Source organism: Lissotriton helveticus, chromosome 5_1 (genome assembly GCF_964261635.1).
Source record: "Lissotriton helveticus chromosome 5_1, aLisHel1.1, whole genome shotgun sequence".
Taxonomy (NCBI): Eukaryota; Metazoa; Chordata; class Amphibia; order Caudata; family Salamandridae; genus Lissotriton; species Lissotriton helveticus.
The window spans coordinates 1,642,983,645-1,643,008,839 of NC_136065.1; the positions used below are offsets into that span (position 1 = coordinate 1,642,983,645).

At 46.0% G+C, this 25,195-nt stretch overlaps 1 protein-coding gene across 2 annotated transcripts in view; it reads left to right on the forward strand.

Moving 5' to 3' along the window:
* The window catches only part of LOC144755681 (Fc receptor-like protein 5), a 303,522-nt gene that overhangs the window by 188,288 nt on the left and 90,039 nt on the right, over positions 1-25,195 (forward strand). For both annotated transcript variants that reach the window (XM_078644853.1, XM_078644854.1), the window contains one exon: positions 7,989-8,279. In XM_078644853.1, the coding sequence (XP_078500979.1) occupies positions 7,989-8,279 (291 nt within the window). The remainder of the gene's footprint in view (positions 1-7,988; positions 8,280-25,195) is intronic.

The following is a 25,195-nucleotide window of genomic DNA, read 5'->3' on the forward strand; positions in this document are numbered from 1 at the left end:
AACAGTTGTAAATACAGTAGGGCGGGGCGAGCTTGTACAAAATGCAATCTTTTTAAAATAGGTTTAAGATAAAAAGCCCTGGGGAATTCATAATATTTACAGAAAAACATAAAGTGCAGAAGGTCCTGTGGAGACAAATTGTCGCAGCCACAGGGTGCTAGCACTGTCCCTCTGTGACACCCGTTGGGGACTGCTATTAAAAGGTGGAACAAATTAAACCTAAACCTGGTTAGTAAAAAACGCTCATGAGCCGTTAGTGGCCCGAGTAAGTATGGTTCCTCGCCTGGCGAGGTTTTGAGCATCATATGAAGGTGCACGTTGGGCTTCAACAGGTCCTTTTCCTGCCTGTCCATTAATTTTCATGTAGTGAAGGACTGTTTTATATATGCTACATCATTTCTGGTGATACCTTCCGGGTTTAAAAACAGGTCCAAGCGTCCTTCCTTCCCAAAACTAGATTTAAGGTATTTCATCCAGGGAATCTTGGTCATACAATCTAGGCTCAATGTCTCTTTTAAGAGACTATGGGTTATCCCAAGCTGTTTGTTGAGCCAGCATTGTAGCCAAAAGATAAGAGGGCGCATGGACAGGGTGTCACTAATGAAAGGCATACCAGTCTCTTCATGCACAGACATGTTCGGTGTCCCCTGTGGGACGCATAGGAGCTGTTTTAAGAATTTATTTTCAACCACCTGGAGGCCCTCTAGGTTACAGTATCCCCATAGTTCGCTTCCATAGCTGGCTATCGAGACACTCTTTGCACGATAAACCTTCAACATGGCCCACACTGATCTATGGCCCATTCTCGCAGCGAAGTCAAAGAGCGCTGCGTTTGCCCTTATAACCTCCCCCCTTTTTTTATTTAAAAGAGAGGCCCAATTCAGCTGGTGATGCAAATGGACACCAAGATAAGAAAAAGAGGTACACAGAGGCACCCTGGTGCCATTTACCATAAAAGGGTAGAGGTTATTTGCTCCTTTCCACACCTGCATCACGTAAGATTTTGTATTATTTATGGAAAGATCACGACTGTCCATAAACCCGTAAAAGGCGTTGAGTAAAGATTGTAGCCCTTTCGGCGTGCGGGCTATAAGGACAGCATCGTCCGCATACAGCAGGACGGGCAGTCCCCGGTGACCCACAAAGGGGTAGTCTGCCCCTGTATCAACCAAGGTGTCTTCAAGGTCATTTATATAAAGATTAAAAAGAAAGGGGGCCAGGATGCACCCCTGCCTGACCCCCCGACTAGTTCTAAAATTTCTTGTTACCTTGAGATCCATGGAATATCTTACGTTTGCCTTTGTGTCTCTGTGTAGATCTTTTAAAAAGTTCACCAGCTGTTGTTCTACCCCCATGGCTTCCATGGACTGCCACAGTTTTCCCCGGTTGACACAGTGAAAAGCAGAGGAAAGGTCCATGAAGGCCATGTAGATAGTACCAGGGCGTGAGAGGGTATATTTGCCCAAAATCAAATAAAGGTTAAGGCATTGCGCCAAGGTTGAGTGTCCTGTGCGGAACCCGTACTGGATGTCAGAAATTATCGCTTTCTCCTCCGCCCAGGTGGTCAGCCTCTTTAGTATAACGCCCCCTAAGACTTTTACAATAGAATCAATTAGGGAGATTGGTCTGTAATTTAATGTACTGTTGCGGTCTCCCTTCTTGAATACAGGTACAATTGTCGATAATCCCCAAGATGATGGACAACCCTTGGACGCAGCGGCGTTTCCCACTGCTGTCAGAATTGGGGCCCAGAATGAGGGGCAGGATTTAAATAAATCAGGGGGGATGCCATCTGGACCAGGGGCCTTCTTGTTTGACAGGTTGTTAATTCCCTCCGTCAATTCCATAACTGTAAACACCATAGGTGCCAACCCCTGCTCCTCTGTTGGTTGGGCTGGACATGTGACACTGTCCTTAAAAATTGTGGCAAAATGAGACACCCAATCTTCCTCCGTAATATTTGACCCCACTTCTTTGGCCCCTGATGTTAAAAAGGGTGAACGATTAATTGTAGACCAGAATCTTGAGCAGCTTCCCAAGGTCACAGGATCTAAGAGCTCCTTCCAGAGCTCATTTTTCAGCTCCTTTTTCCTGTTCGCCAGCACACTTTTGTAAATTAATCGCTGGGTGCGAATCAGGGATCTGTCCCGGGGGATTGTTTTAAGGGCCTTCTTCAGGTCTCTGGCTGCTTTAGAACACTTGTGACAGAATCATTTGGGGTCATCCGATGGATAATTTCCCCTCGGGGCCTGTAACATCTTTCCTACATGAAGGGCTATGCTTTCAAAGGCTTTTAGGACCCCTTCGCCTAAGGATTCTGTGCTAGTGCAGGTTGAAAAGTCAGCAGCGCAATCCTTTTTAAGTCTATCGACGAAGTCAGGCCGTGTAACCTGATTGCATTTGATGCGTCGCCCTCCGTTTATAGCTTGCAAGGTGTTTCCGCCTACGACTTTATCCTTTTTTTTCATTAGATTCCCTCCTAACAGCACACGAACGGGGTTATGGTCACTGTGTGCGCTCGATGTTATACAAAAGGCCAAAAGGAGGTTCAAAATAGATCTAGAAACTAGAATAAAGTCTATAAAGGTCCCAGAACTTCTACCCTTATAAGTAGGTTCCTTCTGGATAGATAATGGTGGTGCGATACTCATGGTGAATAAAAGGTCTTGCTCATCTAGCATAAGGTTCAGCGCATTTCCCTGTTTTGTGTGTTCGAAATGTAACCCCGTTATCATATGGCAAACCATGGTCGCTAAGGTGGTTAACATAGGGTCGCCGCAGGGGTGTAGGTTGAAGTCACCTGCAAGTAGCAGGTTCCTTCTTGATGTTCCACGGCACTGGATGATGAAGTTGTGCAATTCTGTAATCCTACATCCCTCGCCCTGGTTACTAGCATTATAAAAATACATCACACACAGGCTGCTGTCTTTTTTCCCCAAGATAATGGCCTGGATATTTCTGTTACCTGAGGTAAAGACCCTTATGTTGCATCTTAATGCCAGGCAGGTAAAGATTGCTAATCCACCCGAGGCACGGCCTGTAGCTGGGACGCAGAATGATTTGTAACCCTCTAATGAGATGTTACTACAGTTGGTAGCCCATGTCTCTTGGAGACAGATGATGGAGTACTTGCTTACAAACTGCACCCACAGGGGGTCTTCAACCTTTCCTGACAGCCCGCGACATTCCATGAGACAACATTAAATTCTGGATTATCCTCTATGGTCAACCGGACAGGTTTTATGGGTGGGTCAAGTTGGGTTGTTCCAGAGTGGTTAACCTCCCGGGAACCTACATCTACTGAAGGTGCAGTGTTGTTAGAGATAGCTGCACCAAGATTGTTAAAACCGCTCGCCGAACTATCCCGGGATATGGGGTATGCAGGCAAAGTGTTAAAGCCGTCCTGAGGGGAAAAGCTAGACGGGTTGCGACACAGTCAATCACAATCATTAAACCCCAAAAGGACATTGAATCTATTTGTGACTTCTATATCCGGAATATCTCCTGGTCCGCATCTCATCTGGGCTCCATTGGAACTCAGAGGTATTGTATTCCACCCTTCTGATCCCCTAGGATAAGGTGGTTTGATAGCGAACATCCTGTTCCTGTTGTTTTGGTTGCTGGAAGCGCCCTGTTGTCCTGGTCTGTAAAAGAACCCAAAGAGCAATATTTCTATACCCTGTCCCACCATCAAGGTGCTTCCCTCTGCTTCCCTGAGTATCCTATCTACTAATACCGGACTGTTAAAGTTTATTACTATATAGTCACCTTCTCTGGTTTTCCTAGAATGTCCCAACCAGGCGACTCATTGGGCCATGATTATGTTGTGTGCTACCATGTGGCCACCTGTGGTGTTTCGGGAAAGCCAGTAAGTGACCTTGTTTTTAATCTGGTAGAAGTCCTCTCTTTCTCCTTGACGGAGAGGGTGAACGTTTCCCAAGACTATCACTAGGGGCGTACTTTGTGGGGGTAGGTCTAGGATAGTTCGGTTACCCACTCCCTGGGCCGACTTATTGGGCAGAATAGGTGCGGTCGTCAGTAGAGCTGGTTGAGTGCCCTCACCCTAATGTGTCTGATGGGCCCCCACAGGACTCTGACTTCCCTCCTTGCCCAAGGGTCTATCCTTTATATCCACTTGTCTATTATCTCTGTTGGTCAGAATCCCTTTTTCTATTGACAGTACAGGTTGATGTGAGATGGATGCGGGGGGTTGATTATTATCTGGCCGTTTGCTTGTGTGTATGGCTTGTCCTCCCGCCTTCTTATTGTCTGTTAAAGAGTATAGTAGTTGGGTTTTATCTAAAGTGGCCTGTTGAAGTTTACCAAGATTTTCATTAATTATTTTCAGTCTCTCAATGAGAGGAAGTATTAGGGACTTGACTAACTGTTCCACCTGCCCTATCAGCGCACCATCACCCTGTACAGACATTGGTGATTTCTTTAACTGCTGAAATTGTCAAATTTTTAATAGATGGGGGATACTCTTGTTCTGTACGGGGGTATCAGCCTGTTTGTGGTTTTGTGTACCCAGAGCTTTAACCCCTTTGGTCACTAGTTTGGGGATCTTTGCCCGTTTGCCTTTCTGCCCTCCCCCACCTCGCTTTCTTTTTCCTGTAGATATATTACTTTTGGATATCGTTTCAACAGTGGAGAAAGCAGGTTTATTCGTAAGGGTTGTCATACAAAGCCCATTTTCTTCATGAATAGAGTTCCCAATCTGTGTATTCTGTGTGCTGTTCCCCAGGGAAATGTTGCTATGTGTGTCAGACCCTATGCTAATCTCTGGCAGTCCTAAATCAATAAGGCGTTGACTTGAACGATTTTCAGGGGTTGTGCAGCACTTAATAGAACCCAATGAGGATCGTTTGGAGAATATTTCAAGTGAGAGCCGTTTCTCAACATCTACAATCTCCTGGTCAAGGGCAGCTGTGGCCCGGGTGATATAGTTGTCAAGAGTTTCCGATAAGGCTTCCACTGGTGAATTTAGATGCTAGCTTTCCCCCTTTATCCAGTCGTGTGGACATGTTTAGTGAGACAACCCGTACTTAAAGGAATAGCAATTTACATATATTTTAAACAGATATCGGGTTAGTCCTTTAAAATTTGCAAGCGTCCTTATCACCTGTCATTGATGTCGCACCGTTGGTCGAGTCCTTGGGGGGGTGGCCCAGCCCGGCCTCGTCTGGCCCCGGACGGCCAAAGACGGCCGGCCTTTTGCCCGGGCTTAGCCCGACGCAACCCGCGCGCGATCCCGCGACGCGGGGGCTGTCCTCCTTTTGAAAGCGCCTCTGGGCGCGGAAATGCGGGACCGGCAAAAGAGCCTGGGAGATGTAGTCTCCCTCCATGCAGCGGCCGCAGGTGTAGGTGCGCGGCGGCGGGAGGGAGAACAACCAGGCAGCAGAGAAAGCGGGTGGCCGGTAAAAGTCCCCTCAAGTATCCAGGTATGCACGGACAACGCCCGCTCCACCAGGGCTGTCCTCCTTTTGAAAGCACCTCCGGGCACGGAAATGCGGGACCGGCAAAGGAGCCTGGGAGATGTAGTCTCCCTCCATGCAGCGGCTGCAGGTGTAGGTGCGCGGCAGCGGGAGGGAGAACAACCAGGCAGCAGAGAAAGCGGGTGGCCGGTAAAAGTCCCCTCAAGTATCAAGGTATGCACTAACAACGCCCGCTTCACCGGGGCTAACCTCCTTTTGAAAGCGCCTCCGGGTGCGGAAATTCAGGACCGGCAAAGGAGCCTGGGAGATGTAGTCTCCCTCCACGCAGCGGCCACAGGTGTAGGTGAGCGGCGGTGGGAGGGAGACCAACCAGGCAGCAGAGAAAGCGGGAGGCCGGTAAAAGTCCCCTCAAGTATCCAGGTATACACGGACAACGCCCGCTCCACCGGGGCTGTCCTCCTTTTGAAAGCGCCTCCATATAATAGGAAAAGGAAGTATTCAATATTGTAGTCCTGTTACACAGTTTTGATACATATGCATTGTAAAAGTAAACTAAAATAAGGTCTAAATATTTTTGTTTTTATTTAATCACACATTTGTATATGGTTTTACCATTAAACTTTTATATAACTTACATGACTACCGTTAGTAGTATACTTATTTATACCATATAACATATATGTAATGACAGCAATTCTATAATGCCTGCATTATAATTTGAACCCTACTGGTGGAGTGGTAACTCTGCAAATGAAAGTTACCTTGCAATAGCACCTCCAGTACAGTGTAAATTGCAAGTTAATATCCAGGGAGTCTGGCCTAACTGCGCGGACCCGCTTTCCTGGGTGAAATTCCTCACAGTGTTCCCTGTCCCGGGGGTGATTAACACTCACGTTTGCCACCAGCTATAAGCAAGTGGTAAATGGAAGCTTCTGGGAAGTGCTAGGCTAGGGTGGTCGGAGCAGGGTATGGAGGGCAGGGAAGGAAAGGAGAACAAGTTACCCTGACAAGGCAGAACATTACATGCTTCCTCCTTGCTGAAAACAATTCTAGGGTGGGGACGGGGACAGAGGGTGGCTACTGTTGCTGTTGCACAAGCCAAAGCCTTGTGCAATTTTAGTGGCTGGAATCAAACAGTGGTAAAATTGGGTCTGCTTTCCTACATCAGGAAAATTCAGGTGCAGGAACACCAGGCCAGTTATAATAAGTGCAGTGGCATCCCAGTCGGAGATACAGCCTGCCTGACTCATAATGAGGACCTAAGGGCCTGATTTAGAATTTGGTGGTCAGAATACTCTGCTGCAAACGCGATGGAGTACCCTGTCTGCTAATGTCTTGGCCCACCTGCCTTATTTATAAATGGGCGGTCAATAGCGATCTCATTGGCGCTGTCGAAGGAAAGTTTCTACCGATATCTTAAGAGTAGAGGCCATCAAAGTAAGGACATCACACTGCCCGTTCTTTGTAGAGTGGATGGTGTAATGTCTTTTTTTCTGTCCATCACAACCAGGGAAATGTGGCAGTGATTGACCCCCAATAATGACCATCACACACTGTGAGAAAACTTCTGCAGTGTTGGGGTCATTAATTTTTTTTGTTGTCAGAAACAAATTCTCGCTTAAGGGGTTTGTTTTGGGAAAACAAATCTCTAGGAAAAGTTTGGTGAAGAGCTGTAAAAGTTGACAGTGACCATCCACCAAATCTGTGAGTCCAAGGGCCTCATTTATATTTTGGAGGTTGGGCCGTTGTTCCATCAGGGCGATGAGATAAATATCTCCATCGCCCTGGTGGAGGTTCTGACCGCCAAATTAATAAGTGACAGTTAGGCTGGTTGCCATTTATAAAGCATTGGCAGGAACCAATGTCATGGCAATTCCTGGCAGTGTAATCTGAAGTTTGGTGCATGGCTGCGTGATACAGTCTTGAACCAAACATTTTTTTTTTTCAAAAGAAAATCCAGAAATAAGATTTTCTTTATGAATATAAAAAGGAAATACTCCCCTCCCTATGGGAGTAATTTCCCGTGGCAGGGGGGCATTATTTGGGCTTGCTATCCCTCACTGCCAGGGTTTTCTTGGCAATCACACACTTTAAAAATATTACTACATGACCTTCCATTCTGATTGGGGGGGCGGACGGACATGTAGCCATTTCTCCGACGTACCTTACTCTGTCAGGTTGTCTGGGACGTTTGGTTATGGTAGTGACAGGGTAATCACCACACCATAGCCAAGTCAAAGGGAATGGATAGACCTTCATGACGGCGATATGTATACTCTGCCGTGACGAAGTATACATACCGCCAATACATAAATTGGGCCCCTTCAGTCTGTTGTACAAGTAGCCCGGGGTAGAGATTATATTAAGTGAAGAATAAAAGAAGTAACTTTGAAGAAAGTGTATTCATTTGTATTTAGCAAGTGAATTGTCTATCTGGAGGACTGTGATGCGAAATATGTGTAAAGTGGTTATGTGGTAGCATTCACAGAAACCACCACTGTGTCATTCAGATTTGCATTCTAAGAGCTATATTACTCTTTTGCTGTATTTCAGATCAGCCAGAGGCCCCCACCATCTCTTACCAGCCCCTATTTCCTGTGTTCATCATTGGAGAAGCATTGATATTGCAGTGCAAGGCCTTCAGTGCTGCCACAGTGAGTGGATATCGCTTCTACCATGCCGGCAGAGAGGTTGTCCACTGGTCAGGCCCGGCACCAGGCATGTTTGAGATTTCCAAGGTTCACCCAGATCAGCAGGGCGCATATTCATGCATCTACTGGACAAAACAGGCAGAAAGAGAGATCCCTTCGCTTGAGAGTTCTGCAGTTCTCGTATATGTAATAGGTAAGTGTGTCCACCAATCGCAATCACTGTAAACATCCAGTTGTGTGGAGCAGGCTTTAAAACAATGAGTGTCATTATTCTCACTAATTAAAGGTTCATATTCTTTCTTTCAGCTGTACCTATTCTGAGTAAAATAATCAAAGGTTAACATTTGACATTTAATTGCATGATCATTTCTAGTAGTTGCTGCTGGTTCCAGTGACTTTGAAGAATGTCTCCCACATTTTGTCCTTTGTAAACGTAACAATGTTTAGAGCACACATTCAAGTGTTTTACATAACTCAACAATCAGTGTTTTATTGTCACACATTACTTGGATGGTTCGAATTGAATCAGTCCTAAGCTATCACACGAGACATCGAAAAGAGGGTGGACTCTTATGTCCCTTAACAGGCATCGGCCCCCAAAGAATAAATAAATAAAGAATCAAAGTAACTTGAAATGGAAATATTTAGCAAAAATGCATTACTTCGGAGACCAATGACTCATTTATGAAATATCAGCATCCAAATTTGTTATGTTATGTTACGTTATGTTACGTCTGGATTCTGGCATCAGATTTCGACACAGTTCTAAGAATATTATATTTAGAATTGACCGACAGAGGGTTTATCTGCTTGGTCAGGCAAGTTTCCCTGCAGTTGTGATTACAGAAGAAATAAACAGTTGGAAACGTACCCGGTGGTCCTCTGGTACTTCTGCATAGTGGCAACGAGGACTTCGGCCAAACTGGAGCACTGAGCATTCTGCATGGTGGGGAACACCTTAATCTTCACTGCTGACTCTGCTATGACACTCCTGTTGCATTGTTTGGATTGGAGCCCGGCCAAAAATCAGAGCCTTCTCGCACTTCTGAAGTGCAAGGGTGTGCGTGCGCCTCAACTAGCGACCTGCGTGTGACGTGCTCTTCAACTACATCAGAAGCCAACAGTTTCCCTGACAATGGTGACTCTTCCTGAAATGTCCTTTGGCTTCAATGGCAACGACGCTCTCAGCGCAGCACATCAGGCAGAGGCGCCTATGCAGCAAGGTCTCTTACAGTAGATCATGGTGATACACAAACCATTTACTGCAATTTATCACGATGTGCGGGAAGGCAAAATATAACCTTAAACAGCAGATCACAGTGTTCTGCACACCATTTAACTGCAATTATAACCTCAAATTACTTCCTGCATGCTTATCTGCATTCTGAGGTAATTTACACACACTTTAACTGCAATTTTAGTCTCTAATTACTTCATTTTGCTAAGATGTGCTGATCTAGCAGCTGGAAGGCTGTTCCCAAAACAGATTAATGTGGTTGAAGATACTGGCAACAAGGAAAAAAGCTCTGAATGTAGTGCTTTGTGTACAAATGAAGGGGAAGAAGCTGATGGAGGTCTGGACAAGGATGTGATACAGATTGAGTCTGAGAATGTCAAAGGACTGTTTGGTCTAGTGAATGTGACAGCTGTTCCTATCAATACAATGGCTGATTTGGGATCACTCTGATTGGTACAAAAGAGTGGGAGAGATTCAAAAACACTAGTTTGAAAAAGTTGTGAACGCGACCCGTAGAGTATGGAGGAAAGTCTGTTGATGCTGTGAGCTAATTTGATGCTGTGCTGGACTTCAAAAGGAACAAGGCAACAGGCCACTGTATATGTTTCCAAAGATGGATCATGCCTATTAGGATGGCTAGAGCAAAGGAAATTGGGAATAATCCTCGATCTCTATAGTCCAGAGCAGGTATTGTTGAAGGAAAAGTGTGTGGCAGCTGTGAGTGAGTGCCTGTGGTTTTCAAAAAATTTCCAAGACAAAAGGTAAACTTAAAGTCTGGGGCTGTTCTGTTGGTGCACAAGGTGAGGCATGTGCCTCTAACCATGAGGGAAGAGCTCAGGAAGGAACTAAAAAGTATGTGTGATTAGGGTATTATTGAGGCCATTGAAAGTTCTGAATGGTTATCCCTAATTCTACTAGCAAGGAAGATTAATGGGTCACTGAGGATGTGTGTCGACTTAAGGAACCTTAACAAAATAATTTGGGTGGGCAACTGCTTATCACCAGATTGCTCTGAAACATGAATCGAGGTATTTAACATCATTTATCACACCAGAAGATGCATTCAGATTTAAATGCATACCATATGGTTCGGCTTTGGACTCATCTGTTTTACAGAGAGTGTATACCCAATGTCTGGTGTTTTCAGGATAACATCACGGTTTTCGGTTAAGATATGCCCTCCCATGACAATTCCTCGGTGATGGTCCTATCATCTTTGGCAGGTAAAGGCTTGATATTGAGAGCAATGACGTGCGGATTTACTGTTGAATGTGTGGACTAGTTGGGCTACAAAACTTTGGAAAAGAGATAAAACCAAAGGAGAGTTTAGTGAGGGTAATTTCCGCATTTCCAGCTCCCACCAACAAGTATGAGGTGCTATAATTTTTCAGCATGCTGGAATTCTATTCCCATTTTATTCCCAAATGTGCCTGGAGAACCTGCAATCTTAGAAACGTGCTCAAGAGGAATGAGACGTTTTTATGGAGTAAGGAAGTGGATCGCGAATTTGAAGTAATCAAGAAGGATGTTATTAGTGCTATTCATTTAAAGCCAATAGACATACATGGGCCTTTGCCTATTGTCACTAACGCCAGTCAATAAGGGTTAGGGGCTGTGTTGTTGCAAATGTGAGAGGGTAAGGATGAAGTACTAGTCTTCGCATCTTTTGCCGTGAGAGAGACTTAAAGTACATTCTCTGCTATTGAACGTGAAGTCCTGGCCTGTTGGTGGGAGGCTAACCACTTAAGGAACTACTTATAGGTTGTGGCATTCACAATGAGTGTAGATCACAAGCCCTTAATTAACCTTTTAGCTACCAAAGGAGCTTGTAATGACACACCATGTATTGCCAGATGGCAGTTTAAACTTTCAGAGCGTCAGTACCATGTGTACATTCCTGGGTTGAATAACATTTTTGCAGACTGTCTGTCTCACTTACCCTTGAGTGATGATAAGGAAGATGTCAATGCTGATATCTATGATTTTGCCATGGTGGTTGCGATCACTCTTATTACCAGAAAGTGCATTTCAAATGTTGAGTGGATGTCTGCTCTGGAGGGCGACAAAGATTTACTAGATATCAGAAGTCTTGTTGGCAAGCGTTGGCCCAAAGCAATTCTTTTGTGTCTATTGATGGTTACAAGCATGTTTTTTCTGACTTAAATGTTGTGAACAGATTGCCTTGAAGAGGATATACTTTTGTGCCAGTGGTATACATGGCAAGGTGGTAGAGCTAGCACATGAGGGCTATGTAGGGAAGAGAGCTATGAAAAGGAGGATAAGGGACAGGTTTTGGTGACTGGATTTGGACAAGGAGGTGGAGCATTTTTGTGAGGGAATGTATGGCATGTGCCATTAGTGACAAGTCACAAGGCATTGTTCCTAATCGGGTGGTGGCTGTGTCTATTCCTGACAGAGCATGGTCCAAATTGGGTGTCAACATAATTGGACCCATCAATGTGGTGAAGTACAGCTGTAGGTATGGTATTGTGCATAATGATTATTTCTCACAGTGGACTGAGGTAGAATTGAGCAGAAACACAGAGAGTACAAAGAATTGCTGCAAACGATTTGATAAATAGGCATCCTTGTATATATACATATATATACATATAAAATTTAAACAACAACATTCATAAAGTGCAACATGCCATATTTAATCACTATATGTCCTTCCAATAAAATTAACTTGGGCTTCCATCAGTAAATCCTATCAATAAAAAGTACAATATGCCAATTTACCATCTAGACATAAAGGTAGAAATGTATGTTGCAGAAAAATTTAGCAAAGTGCAATTCAGAAATAGCGTACATGTATAAAGGGTCGGATACAATATCTAATGAGTATGTACTAATCATGTCCAATTAACATTCAATTTTTATGGATAGATTTCCCTCTAAAGCGCAATGTGCTGATTTACCATCTAAACATGATGTACACATTTCTTCTTCCAGGCTTCCTTTGCCAAAAGTGCAGCCAGTGCAGTTTACTACAGTACTTTCCAAACTACAAATGACTAAAGTGCAGTGCTAAAGTGCAAAAGAAAACTTGTATTTTTTATTATAGATTCAGCCCTACTTCTCTGAAAAATCTCTAGCCTCCCATATATTTCCATACAGCATTAAACCTTTCATTGGCACCTACTCTCTTAGCATATGATTTCTAAGTACAAATCAATTTATTCAACAATTCCAAATAAGTAGGTATTTTTTGCGACCTCCAATTCTGAAGCATCAGAGAACGTGCCACTAGTGGGGGAAACTACTACAAATGTCTCCTCCCTTCTCGACATCCCAAGGATTTGTCTGACATGCAAGACCAAAAAATGCAATCTCAGCGTCAGGACTAAAACTTTTCTGAACCCCCATCTTAAAGCCGAAAAGATCCTCTCCCAGAATTGTCCTAGCTTTGGGAAGGTAAAAAACATATGGAGCATCCTCCCTTGCCAAACATCTGACAGCGAAAACGTTTATTCTCTAATGAACAGCAGCCACAACATAATTCCCACCAATTCCCTACTGGTGAACCAGTAGGTCGGTGGCAGCGCCTAGGGTTTGCTGGAGAGCTTATGTGCAGCGCGAGCTGGATTTTAATCCAAAAGCTCTTTTATTTCTTCTGTTAAGCTGTGAGCCTATTCAGAGTGCGCAGGCATGATTTAGATGCCGGCACCTTCGTTTTTTAAAAAACTGTCACTTTTACTTCTGTTGCACCTATTTTAATTTGGACTGTACTCACTGCGTTTTGTGTACTTTACTGCCCCTCCTGCGGCCTCCCCCGCCCCGTTCCACCGCAGCTGACAGTGCTGATTGAGTGGAGGGCGAGGCGCCATCTTGGGCTGTGTTGTTTGGGAAGCCTGGCCGGAGTTAGCGGTCCAGCGCTTTCGGGGAGGCAGGCTACAAAACGACAAGCAGCGCAGGGCTCACTGTGAACCAGTAGGTCGGTGGCAGCGCCTAGGGTTTGCTGGAGAGCTTATGTGCAGCGCGAGCTGGATTTTAATCCAAAAGCTCTTTTATTTCTTCTGTTAAGCTGTGAGCCTATTCAGAGTGCGCAGGCATGATTTAGATGCCGGCACCTTCGTTTTTTAAAAACTGTCACTTTTACTTCTGTTGCACCTATTTTAATTTGGACTGTACTCACTGCGTTTTGTGTACTTTACTGCCCCTCCTGCGGCCTCCCTCGCCCCGTTCCACCGCAGCTGACAGTGCTGATTGAGTGGAGGGCGAGGCGCCATCTTGGGCTGTGTTGTTTGGGAAGCCTGGCCGGAGTTAGCGGTCCAGCGCTTTCGGGGAGGCAGGCTACAAAACGCAATGTGCTTCCGGGAGCGCAGCGGACGGGCGCAGCGGGCGCGACGAAGGCGCGCCGGAGTCGCGCCAGAGTTAAGCCCGTCTGCGCCCGTCCGCGGCCAGCCGGGGCTAGGGGCACGGGACGCTGTCGGTTATACCACCTATACCCCGTCTCAGCTTTGCCTCATATGGTCCCCTGGCTGTTTAAATTTCACCACGACCACTACCCTACAACATCTTGGCTTATACTGCTCCCCCCCATCCCACCCCCCTAGTTTTGCATCCTTTTTCGTTTCATCTGCCTCCATACCCGCTCCTGCTCCCTCATCACTCCTTGCCCCTCCTACTCAACAACCTTTTACCTCGGCTACCCTTCTTAACACCAGGTCCGCTGTAAATCACCAATATGAGCTATTTGATTATCTTGATACCAACAAACCAGACCTCCTGTTTTTAACGGAGACCTGGTTCAAGACCGACTCCCTCCCCAATGTGCTTGCCGCCTTGCCATCTACCTATTCCGCCATTCGTGCGGATCGTTCTGACGGCAAACGGGGAGGTGGGGTGGCGCTAATAGCCCGCACGGACATCACTTTTCATATCCTCCCCTCCCCCCCCATTGCTGACGTTGACCTTCTTGTAGCTCGTTCAACCTCCCAGCAAGCCCCTTTTACTTTTGTCCTCATATACCGCCCCCCCCAGCTCACTCCCTCGTTCCTTCCTGAGATTCAGACTCTGCTGGCCACTCTGGTAGTAAATTACTCCTCTGTTCTTGTCCTTGGGGACCTTAATTTCTGGCCCTCCGACCCGGCCGAAAGCCCCCAGTCCAAGGAATTCACTAGCCTTATGGAAAATTTGAATTTTGTACAGCTTATCCACAGTCCCACCCACCAACATGGCCATACGTTAGACCAAATTTGGACACTAAACATTCCATCCACTCTGCCCACCATTTTACCCTGCCCTTGGTCAGATCATTTCACCATCACCTTCTCCCTTGGTCTATCACTCCCGATCAAGCCCCCCCTTCCTAAAAATACATGGGTTCGGAAATGGGGCAAGGTCAATATGCCCTCCCTTTGCTCGGCCCTGGCCACGACTTGCCCGGTCCTTACTGGCCTGACAGCTGGCCTTCAACTTGCCGCGATTAACAACTGGCTTACGAGGGCTGGAGATGAACTCGCCCCCTTCAGGCGCCTTTCAGTAAAAAGGGCCCACGCAGCCAACCGCTGGTTCACCCCCGATCTGAAAGAGAAAAAACTTGCTGCTAGAAGGGCTGAAAGAGTCTGGCGTAGAACTTACGATCCTGCCTTAAAAACCATCTACTTGGCCACTCTGCATACCTATAAAAAGACCATTCTGGAAGCTAAGGCTGAATATTACACCCACCGGATACTGGTTGCGGAGTCTCAATCGAAAGAAATCTTCTCCACTGTCCACGAGCTTGCCTCCTCCACCAGAGTCACGTCCACCACTCCCCCGTCCCAACTCCTCTGTGACTCGCTCAATGAGTTTTTTATAGATAAAGTTAAAAAGATTAAACACAACATTCCCCTCCCCTCCCCCACTTTCATGGATCCTTCTCCCCCCCCCCCCCTCTGCTAAACTGTCCAGCTTCCCACTCCTTACCACTGACACCCTTGTTCCCCTGCTTCAACGGGTCAAATCAGGCTCGCCTCAGGATTTTGCCCCCGCTAACATACTCAGGGAAATCTATTCAGTCTGCCCTTCCCCTCCCTTGACCCTCCTTAATGATTCCCTCATCCATGGTCACGTTCCTATTTCACATAAATCGGCGGTTGTCATCCCCATTTTGAAAAAGCTGGACGCCGATCCCCTTTCTGCTTCCAATTACCGCCCTATTTCACTTCTCCCCTACCTTGCTAAGGTACTCGAAACTCACATCACCTCCACGCTGAGTACTCACATTGAGACAAATCACTGCCTTTCCCCCTGTCAAGCTGGCTTCCGCCCCCTGCACTCTACCGAAAAGGTGGTCATTTCAGTCATGGACAAGCTGCGCGACGGGATCGACATCAACCGTCCGCAAGCTCTGATTCTCCTTGACCTATCCGCCGCTTTTGACACGGTGAATCACACCATTCTTCTTAACCGTGTCAGGGCGGCGGGGGTTGAGGGCCTAGCCTTCCGTTGGCTGCAGTCCTTCCTGGCTGAGAGAACACAGAGTGTCCATTTGGCTGATTTTGCAGCAGCCACCCGCAAGGTAGAGTGCGGGGTCCCCCAAGGCTCATCACTTTCCCCTCTTTTGTTTAACCTTTACATTTTCCCTCTCATTTTTATGTTACAGCAACTGGAGGTCACCGTATTTAATTATGCGGATGATCTCCAGTTAATCTTCAATCTATCCCATTCATCTGCATCCGCTTTGAATGTTCAAACCACCATGACCCTTATCCAAGATTGGATGAACTGCAGCCACCTCAAACTCAATCCGGACAAGACTGAACTGGTCTTGACCGGAGGTGGCTGCAGTCCCTGGTCTCCCTCCTTTTGGCCCCCTTCCCTTGGTGTCCCTCCACTCCCGGTTCCTAAAGTGAAGACCCTGGGTATCTTTCTTAACTCCCAGCTCTCGGTTCTCCCTCAAGTTAACTCTGTGGTCTCCTCATCCTTCTTTTCCCTTAGAGTGATTAGGAAGGTCTCCCGCTTCTTTTCCCCCCCTGCCTTAAAAATCATCATGATGGCCATGGTGTTATCTCGGATAGACTATGGCAACATAGTCTATAACGGAGCCCCTGCATATATGATCCACCGTCTGCAACTGGTGCAGAACCAGGCGGCCCGTCTGATCCATGGCCTTCCCAGATATCATCGGGTCACCCCACTACTCAAGACCCTGCATTGGCTCCCGATAAGAGAGCGCGCCCTGTTTAAGCTCGGCTGTCTTACTTATCAAGCCAGAGCGGGCACTGCTCCTAAATTCATCTGCTCTCTTATCAAACCTTACTGCCCAGGCAGAGAACTCCGCTCGGCTCACTTGGCCCTTCTTACCATCCCTCGCTTTAAAAAGCAGAGGTCGGGCGGAGTGAGATTCGCTGTCCTGGCCCCAACGTTTTGGAACTCCCTCCCAATCGCTCTACGCACCTCCCTTTCGTATTCCCTGTTCCGTAAAAATCTTAAAACTTTCCTGTTCACTCAAGCCTTCCCCTAAATCCGTTGCCGCTGCCATCCACTGATCTTTCACTAGCGCCATGAAACCGTTGGGTAAGCGTGCGCTGTAGAAATGTTTTTAAATTCAAATTCAATAGGACAGCAGGGGCAGGAAGCCTGGATCCAGAACACAATTGGTGGGCCCCAATGCAGCCTGTCTGAACAACTTCAAGAAAAATAAACTTTCCTACAATGCGATATAAATCCATGCTGAATCTCATTTTAGATGAGATAAGAGAACTCAAGACATCCCAAGCAAACTAAATAGCCTTTCTGCACCAGCGCCTCTCAAAGATTGAGGAGGCATTGGGCACTTTTCCAGCAAGGATAAAAGAGGCGGAATCAAGAATTGCACATCTTGAAGATCACATGAACATCATACAGCAGCAAGTGAAGGTAGTAACAAAGGAGAAAATTTCACTTGAGAGTAAACTTGAGGAGCTTGAGAATCACTCGCGGCGAGCAAACCGGCACATAGTTGGGGTCCCAGAGGGGAGTGAAGGGTCTCAAACTCTTTATTGGATCGAGACCTTTATCAACAAGAGTTGTCTGCCTGAATTCACTTGAGATCTCACCATAACAAGAGCACATCAAGTGCCCTCATACCCTCTGCCGAAGGCAAAACTACCACAAACAATTTTAATTAACTTTGCCAATTACCGTTTAAAAGAACAGATACTATTCAAAGCAATTCACAGAGACATTTTTCGATTAAGATGTCGGCTGCTGCCGCACGTCGGCAAAAAGAATTTGTTAAATTGTTATATCTTTTCAAGGCACAGAGCGCTCAGGGTTCAATAGCTCAGCTGTCGAAGCCAAGGGTCATAGTGAGAGGCAAGTTTCACATGTTTGTGAATATAGAGGAATCCCAGGACCTGCTGAGAGAGATCTCTTCCATAAAATAGAGTTAAGATTCATTAAATGTAAATATCAGGGGTGGTTTGAGGTATGGGGTAGGGGACAGCCAGGGTACAGCTCAAATGCACCCCACAGATGAGGCATTTGGGAAGGGTGGAGATGGGCCAGTGGGCCTTTTCCCATCTCCAGAGGAGGGTTAGGTATGGGGAGGTGTTGGAAGCAGGCCGGTTTGGGGGGCAAAGGGGCAGAAAATGAGCAGAATCAAAGGAGTGAGGTGGTGGGAAAATAGTTTATTGTGCTGAATGGATTATTACAATACTTAGGTATGAATTATAGAAATGGAATAAAAATAATTTTGGTCAATGTAAACGGTGTTCTGAACTAACAAAAGTATTGAGGGATAACAAGGTGGTTAGTTTCCTTTTCACCTCAAGTTCTTTTTCTTTAAGAAACTTGTCTGAAAACAAATACTCCAAAGCTTGTTATACCTAAATTGTTTTCTAAAGATTTTTTTGCATCAGGTATTGCAGTAAAGGGGGTTGCTATATATTTTAGTCAGGGTGGATTAGGAATTTCTCCAAGTACAGAGGGATATACAGGGTAGATGGCTATGGATTTTGGTAAGCCTAAACGGGAATACTTTAAACTTTATTAATTATTATGGTCCAATTGTTAATGATCCTACATCTATAGTCAAGATCAATGAGATACTTAGAGGGGCTACTGGAAAAGTTATTTTTGGAGGTGATTTTAATTATATTCAGAACTAGACAAAGGATACTTCGAATAAAAATAAAAACCAGCAGAAGTCGAAGCCTAAAAAAGTATTCAATGTAATCACACAAGATTGATCCATGGAGTAGAGTCCATTGGGAAGAATGAGAATATACCTGCTATTCCCGACATTGACTTTTTCTAATATCTCGTTCTTTGAAATATTCTGGACCAGAAATGGGGGCTAATTCATTTTCATTGATCAAAGTAGAAATAGAAATAGATGAGGTTAGGTGGACGAGGTCTAGGTGGCAGATGAATTGACTCCTTTCAAATCAACAATGGGTAGACGATACAAGAAAATGGATATTGGATTTTTTTAAGGTCAATAAGGGCACAGCAGAACTCTTTACAGTATGGGAGGCCTTTAAGGCAGCAAGTCCATGGGCAGGTGATCGCCTTTATGGCTGCACAGTCGAAAACTCGGAGGACTCATATAGATGAACTGCAGTTGACGGTTAATTTTGCTTTGCTCCAGAAAAATGCCTTTTTCAGAGGAAAGAAGCCAGTGGGAGGGCAGCTTGAAAAAGCTAAGCAGGAGTTAAAGGAGTTTTTATTTTAGAAGAAATTAATAGTTCCCGGACATTCCAGCAGCGAGTCTATGAAGAGAGCCAAATGTCAGGCAAGGTGCTGGCCTGGTCTACTAAGGTTAAACAGGAAGTGGCCCTAATTACCGAAATATTACAACCCAGTGACTGATAAGGAAAAAATTCCTCAAGTTTTTCTGCAGCATTATGAGCATTTGTATGCGACTAAATATATAGTGGGGCAAGAGGCAATTCAACATTACTTTGTGGACATCAATCTCCCGATGCTATCGAATAGCCAGACAGGTGAGATTCAAGTTGATAATTCAGCAGCTGAAATTCAGCTAACCCTTGCTCTACACTCACTTCCATTGTGGCCATCTTGAAGGTGAGACACTCTAGTCTCCCCCAATATCACTCAGGGCTTCCGGCTATAAACAGGGGTGATGGAGCCGATGCGCAGTGGAAGCGCGCAGTGGAAGCGCGCAGCGGACACTTGCAGCAGCCGTACCGGCGGCACACCAAACGCAAGCCTGTCTGCATCTGACCGGGGCCAGGGGTCACCCCCTGCCTGTTTCAACACAAGTCAACACACTTACTCATCAGAGCAACTCTGGAGATTGAGGGGCTCTACCAGCGAGAAATGTCTACACTTCATCTGTCCAGCTATGGATGTTCCTAGCTGTCTACACTGCTTGTATAAACCACTCCTTAACCCCAAACACCGCCTGGTTCTAGCAACCCCCTCAGTTTATAAAATTCTGACTTTAAACTGCATATCTTTACCTAAACACAGCATTGAAATCTCCATTCTGCTTCAAGAGGAGTGTCCCGATGTGTTGTTTCTTACCGAAAAGTGGCTCAACAATGAGACAAAACCGGACCTGGTGCAATGTCTCACACTGGGATAGCATATCCTGAGGAGGAAACAGGAGCAGGGGAATGGAGGAGGCATTGCCATTATTTTAAAAGAGTGTTTTAAATGCTTCATCATCCCTAATATTTTACCTGACTGTGAAAATGTTTCCTTTGTCATCAGGCTCTCTCCCATCTACACTTTTTCGGGTATTCTTATATATTGTCCTCCTGGAGCCCATGGACAACTTTTTAAAGTTTTACCAGAAATTGTAACCAATTTAGCATGCTCCCCCTTCAATTTCAATCTACTGGGGATCTCAACTTGCATTTTGATGATCCCTTGGACCCAGACATATCAGACTTAGTCCAGAATCTCCTAGCTATTCAAATTAAGCAAAATGTCACTGGCCCCACCCATGAGAAATGACACCTCACATATCCTAACTTTTCTATTAGTAGGGAACTTTCAGGAGATGACCCGATCCCAATGCCATGGTAAGACCATTTTCTGATCCCCTTCACCTGGGATATCCTGAAACCCCACCTTGCCAGCGGCACAACCAGTAGCTGGAAACGTTCCTGGTCCAACCTTCTGCTGGACTCTTAGAAATCAGCTCTGAAAAATGTAATGCCTACTTTAGACTCCAATCCCACTGCCACAAATGGCAAATGTAACAATTGGATCGATTCCTCCCTAGACTTAGTCAAACCTAAGAAATGCATTCATAAAAAAGTTAGGAATAACCCCTCTCCGTGGTACTCCCCCAATCTGCATGAGTACAGACAAACTTGCAAGAGACTTGAGAGGAAATGGAGATGAGACTATGATGTAATATGTGAACAAAAATATAGGGACTCCATAAAAATGTATCAATCCAAAGTGAAAGATGCACAGGCATCCTAATATGAGGAAAGAATTAATTCAGTATCAAATTCCCCCGTGGAATCTTCAAAATTACGAAGCATCTTTTTAAACTACCGTTCATTGATGCCCCCATGAGGGTTCTCCCGCATGGTGTGATGAAATTGCAGAGTTATTTTCCAATAAGATTCAGGATGTCTACAATTCTCCCCCCCTCCGCCTCCCCTGATAATCTGCCGTCTATGGAGGACTCTGTGACGGGTGAGCACTCTCACATGGAAATTCCCTTGATAGATATGGACACTCTAGTGAACATCTCCTCCTCTGTAAAATCCGTCTCTCCCCGGGACCCGGCATCCCCTCAATGTTTAAGTAAGGCTGGGGAAGTAGTCTTCCCGGTGTTACCGAAGTTAATTAACTCTTCTATCTCAACTGGACCAGTACCGCCACTGTGGAAACACACCATGGTGAAGGCACTATTGAAGAAATCCAGACTTAATCCCAACATCAAGACAATCCCTATCAAGGTAACGAAATTGCTGCATAGCGCCTCGCGCCTCGCGCTATTTACATCGCGCCTACTTTTAAAACTACCTTTTTGTTATTTGTTTTTGCTGTTATTATTTCGTTTTCACCTGTTTTTAACGCAGGACTCTCCTTCTCCCCTTACCTGCACTATAATTGGTGTCCACTGCTATTGTTGCGGGTCCGGGTTCTGGGGTGGGAAAAGCATCGGGCGCCATCTTGGAGTGGTGTCTGCTGAGAGGGGGGCGTCGCCTACGAGCGGACTGGCGCTCCAGGTGATTAGAGGCACGCCTACATAAGGCGACCGGCCCAGGGTTCTCCTCTATCAAGGTAACGAAATTGCTGCATAGCGCCTCGCGCTATTTACATCGCGCCTACTTTTAAAACTACCTTTTTGTTATTTGTTTTTGCTGTTATCATTTCGTTTTCCCCTGTTTTTAACGCAGGACTCTCCTTCTCCCCTTACCTGCACTATAATTGGTGTCCACCGCTATTGTTGCGGGTCCGGGTTCTGGGGTGGGAAAAGCATCGGGCGCCATCTTGGAGTGGTGTCTGCTGAGAGGGGGGCGTCGCCTACGAGCGGACTAGCGCTCCAGGTGATTAGAGGCACGCCTACATAAGGCGACCGGCCCAGGGTTCTCCCCTATCAAGGTAACGAAATTGCTGCATAGCGCCTCGCGCTATTTACATCGCCTACTTTTAAAACTACCTTTTTGTTATTTGTTTTTGCTGTTATCATTCCGTTTTCCCCTGTTTTTAACGCAGGACTCTCCTTCTCCCCTTACCTGCACTATAATTGGTGTCCACCGCTATTGTTGCGGGTCCGGGTTCTGGGGTGGGAAAAGCATCGGGCGCCATCTTGGAGTGGTGTCTGCTGAGAGGGGGGCGTCGCCTACGAGCGGACTAGCGCTCCAGGTGATTAGAGGCACGCCTACATATAGCTCCCTTGCAAGTGCAGCGGGATCGCGCAGCGGGTGCGCCTTCGCAGCGCCGGAGTCACGCCAGAGTCCAGCCTGTCTGCGCCCGTCAGCGTCCCGGAGGCGACTAGGGCGACGGGCTGGGCAGGCTTTTTTTTGGGCCTCTCTAGTCCTTTCTATCATTATGCTCCAGTATTCGGCGCTGGAGCTACGGTCCCTACAGAGGATGGGGGGCTCCTGTCGTAAGGTGTTTCCAGCTCGCTATAAGGGAAAAAATCGGTGTCCTGACTGTGGCTGGCTGCCTCAGAAAAGGTGCGCCCATGTGCCAGCTAGGGAGGCACATAGTGTTAAGCATCTGTGTATGCTCTTAAATACTAGGTCCCTTAGCCGGCATTCCCTGGAGATTTATGATCTCCTGGCAACAGAAAAGCCGCTGTGCTTGATGCTGACTGAGACGTGGTTAGGAGAACTTTCTAACCCCCTTGGAAGTGGGCCTATGGTGCTCTGCCAGCCTCTGTGGATCCAGAGGACCTGACGCCTCTCCTCTGCTGCGCCTCAGAGACAGAAGGCTCCGACAACCGTACTCCTGCATCTGGAATCAGCCACCTTTGAGTCTACCCTGACCAGTGATGCCACCCAAATCCTGAACCCTTTGAAGTGGGATTATGGTGCTCTGGCAGCCTCTGTGGATCCAGTGGAACCAACACGTCTTTTCTGCTGTGCCTGCGCAACCCTGGGAAGAACCGATGCATCACCGCTGCTGCATGAATCGGAACTGGTGCCAAGAACCCCGCATCGTATCAAAGCTCAGTGCCGTATCAGAACCACTGCTGTGCGATTCATCCTTGGCGCAGGCTTTCGCATCTCTCATGGACAACAGCTTCAGCGGCTATACCAATTTGCATTGCAGCCTCACATCTCCTCTGAACCAACACATTGCCCTGACTGTGCGATGCATCCCCGTCTCCGGACTTTGCATTTCAAGCTCTCATGAACGGGATCTTTAATGACCTCACAGCTGGACCTCATATCACAGACTCGCTGAATCTCGGAATCGATGCATCACTTCGGCTGCGCCAAGCATCTTCCACGTGGATCCTCGCAACACTTTACAAACCAGGATTAAAGATACTTTGCTGAGCAGGCCTAACTGGTGCATGTTGTTGGCCTGAACTCCATTGCAGTTGGCCTGAAATTGTGACATCATCCTGGTCCGGTGCAACTAGATATCCACAGTTGGCTCTTTACACCTTATTTTACTAAAATCTTTTCCAAAATTGAATATATCCAATTCTTGTAATAGGATTCTTGTTGTTCTGGTTTGTTTATTTATTAAACATTTAATATTTTTCTAACTCTTTTGGAGGCTCCTGTTTGAGGTGCTGCACAAATACTTTACACATTGCCTCTTAGTTAAGCCTGACTGCTCTGTGCAAAGTTACCTGAAAATGAAGCAGAGATTAATGTATGGTTTGCTTGTGACTTCCCCAAGAGAAGAATTTTGGTTGCTGCTTGAGAGAGGTTCCTCCCCCTCATCCAGGAACCAAATTGCTTACAGGCATGCATTACTCAATGCAGTGCCGGTCCTCAGAAATGTTTAAATTTGATGAGGTGTGATCCGTCTATATGCAAGGGAGGGCTGACACCTTCTTGATAGGTGTGTTGGGCGACCCTACCAATTCCAGATTATGCATTTTAGCATTAGTGGGTAACTGAACCTGTTGTGTGAAAGTGAAAGAAGACATGAGGTCAATTAGTTATTAGCCCTTGGAATTTGCAGGAGGGTTGTTAAAATCCCCAATGAACAACAGATGGTTATATAAATGTTAGTGTTCTTCTACTCAGGAACCTGGTATTGAGGCAAACCATGTATAGGAATTGTTAAGAGGGGGCAAATGGAAAAATAGAGCTGGACACAGTAGAACTAGGTGGGGTGGGGACCAGGGAACACTCGGACTGGGGGTGGTTTCTAAATATACCTACTCTCCTGCTCTCCAAAAGGTCTCAGCAACCTTTTGATCAAGGTGAGGACTTGACTTAAATTATGAAGCTCCAAGTTCAATTAGTAAAGAAAACGAGCAGGGTCCCTGGACACTGGTCCAGGTTAGGGGCAGACATGATAAGATGGCCGTGCCTTTGGTGCTCCTCAGTTCATTGATGTGTAGGAGTTTGGAAGGCCTGGATGCTTCTGAGACCTTGTTCAAGTCCCATTGTGAATATTTGTCAATAGTGCTTCTGCTGTGCTGTGCTGTGGTGGGATGAGTATGCGGAAGTTGATGAGGGTTGTTTTTCTGCTTTACCTTGCTCTGTTTAGATTTTTTGGGCCGACATATTGATAGTTAACAGTCTAGTTCTTTGTGGCTGCTAACTAGAAGCCCTGTAAATGGGCAGCGCGTCACTTGTTAGAAATACATTTTCTTTTACTTTTGCCTCGTCAATATTTTAACAACTGTGCACCTCCATCACACACAGTTGCATGTAATCACAATTGCAACGGCACACAACACAATTACTATGTGTTCTCTGCAGAGATGCCAAGCATTGAAGGACCATGTATTCTGTGCACCTTTTAAACCTACTGATAGAAACTCTCATCCTCAACTCCAGACCTCTCCATAGTGGCTTGTTTTAAACACACGGAGGAGACTTGGAACAAGAGAAATACAACATCCCTGAAAAAGCAAACACACATAGGGAATAAAAGATTAAGTGAGACATGCACAATATAAACAGGGACTACATTGCTTACATGGAATATTTTAATGCTTTTTACATTTATTGCTTAGAAATCGATTAATGTTTTCGCTTGCAGAGTCAAGGACATGAATGTATGGCTCGATAGAGACCTGTTTCAATGTCTAATTCTAATTATTGGTACAAAAGGGGGTGGTGATGGACGGAGCATCTGAATCAATCAAACACTCACACCCAGTCAAAAGATCTGGGTTTAATCCATCACCGTTCTTTAGCCCACTCTGCCACCCCAGTTCAGACATGGCTATATGCAAATCAGTCTGACCCTGTGCCTCATGGGAACAGTCCAGCCCAAACTGCCAAGCCATGTCTTCCCTGGACCGGAAACAAGTTTCCGAGGACCGG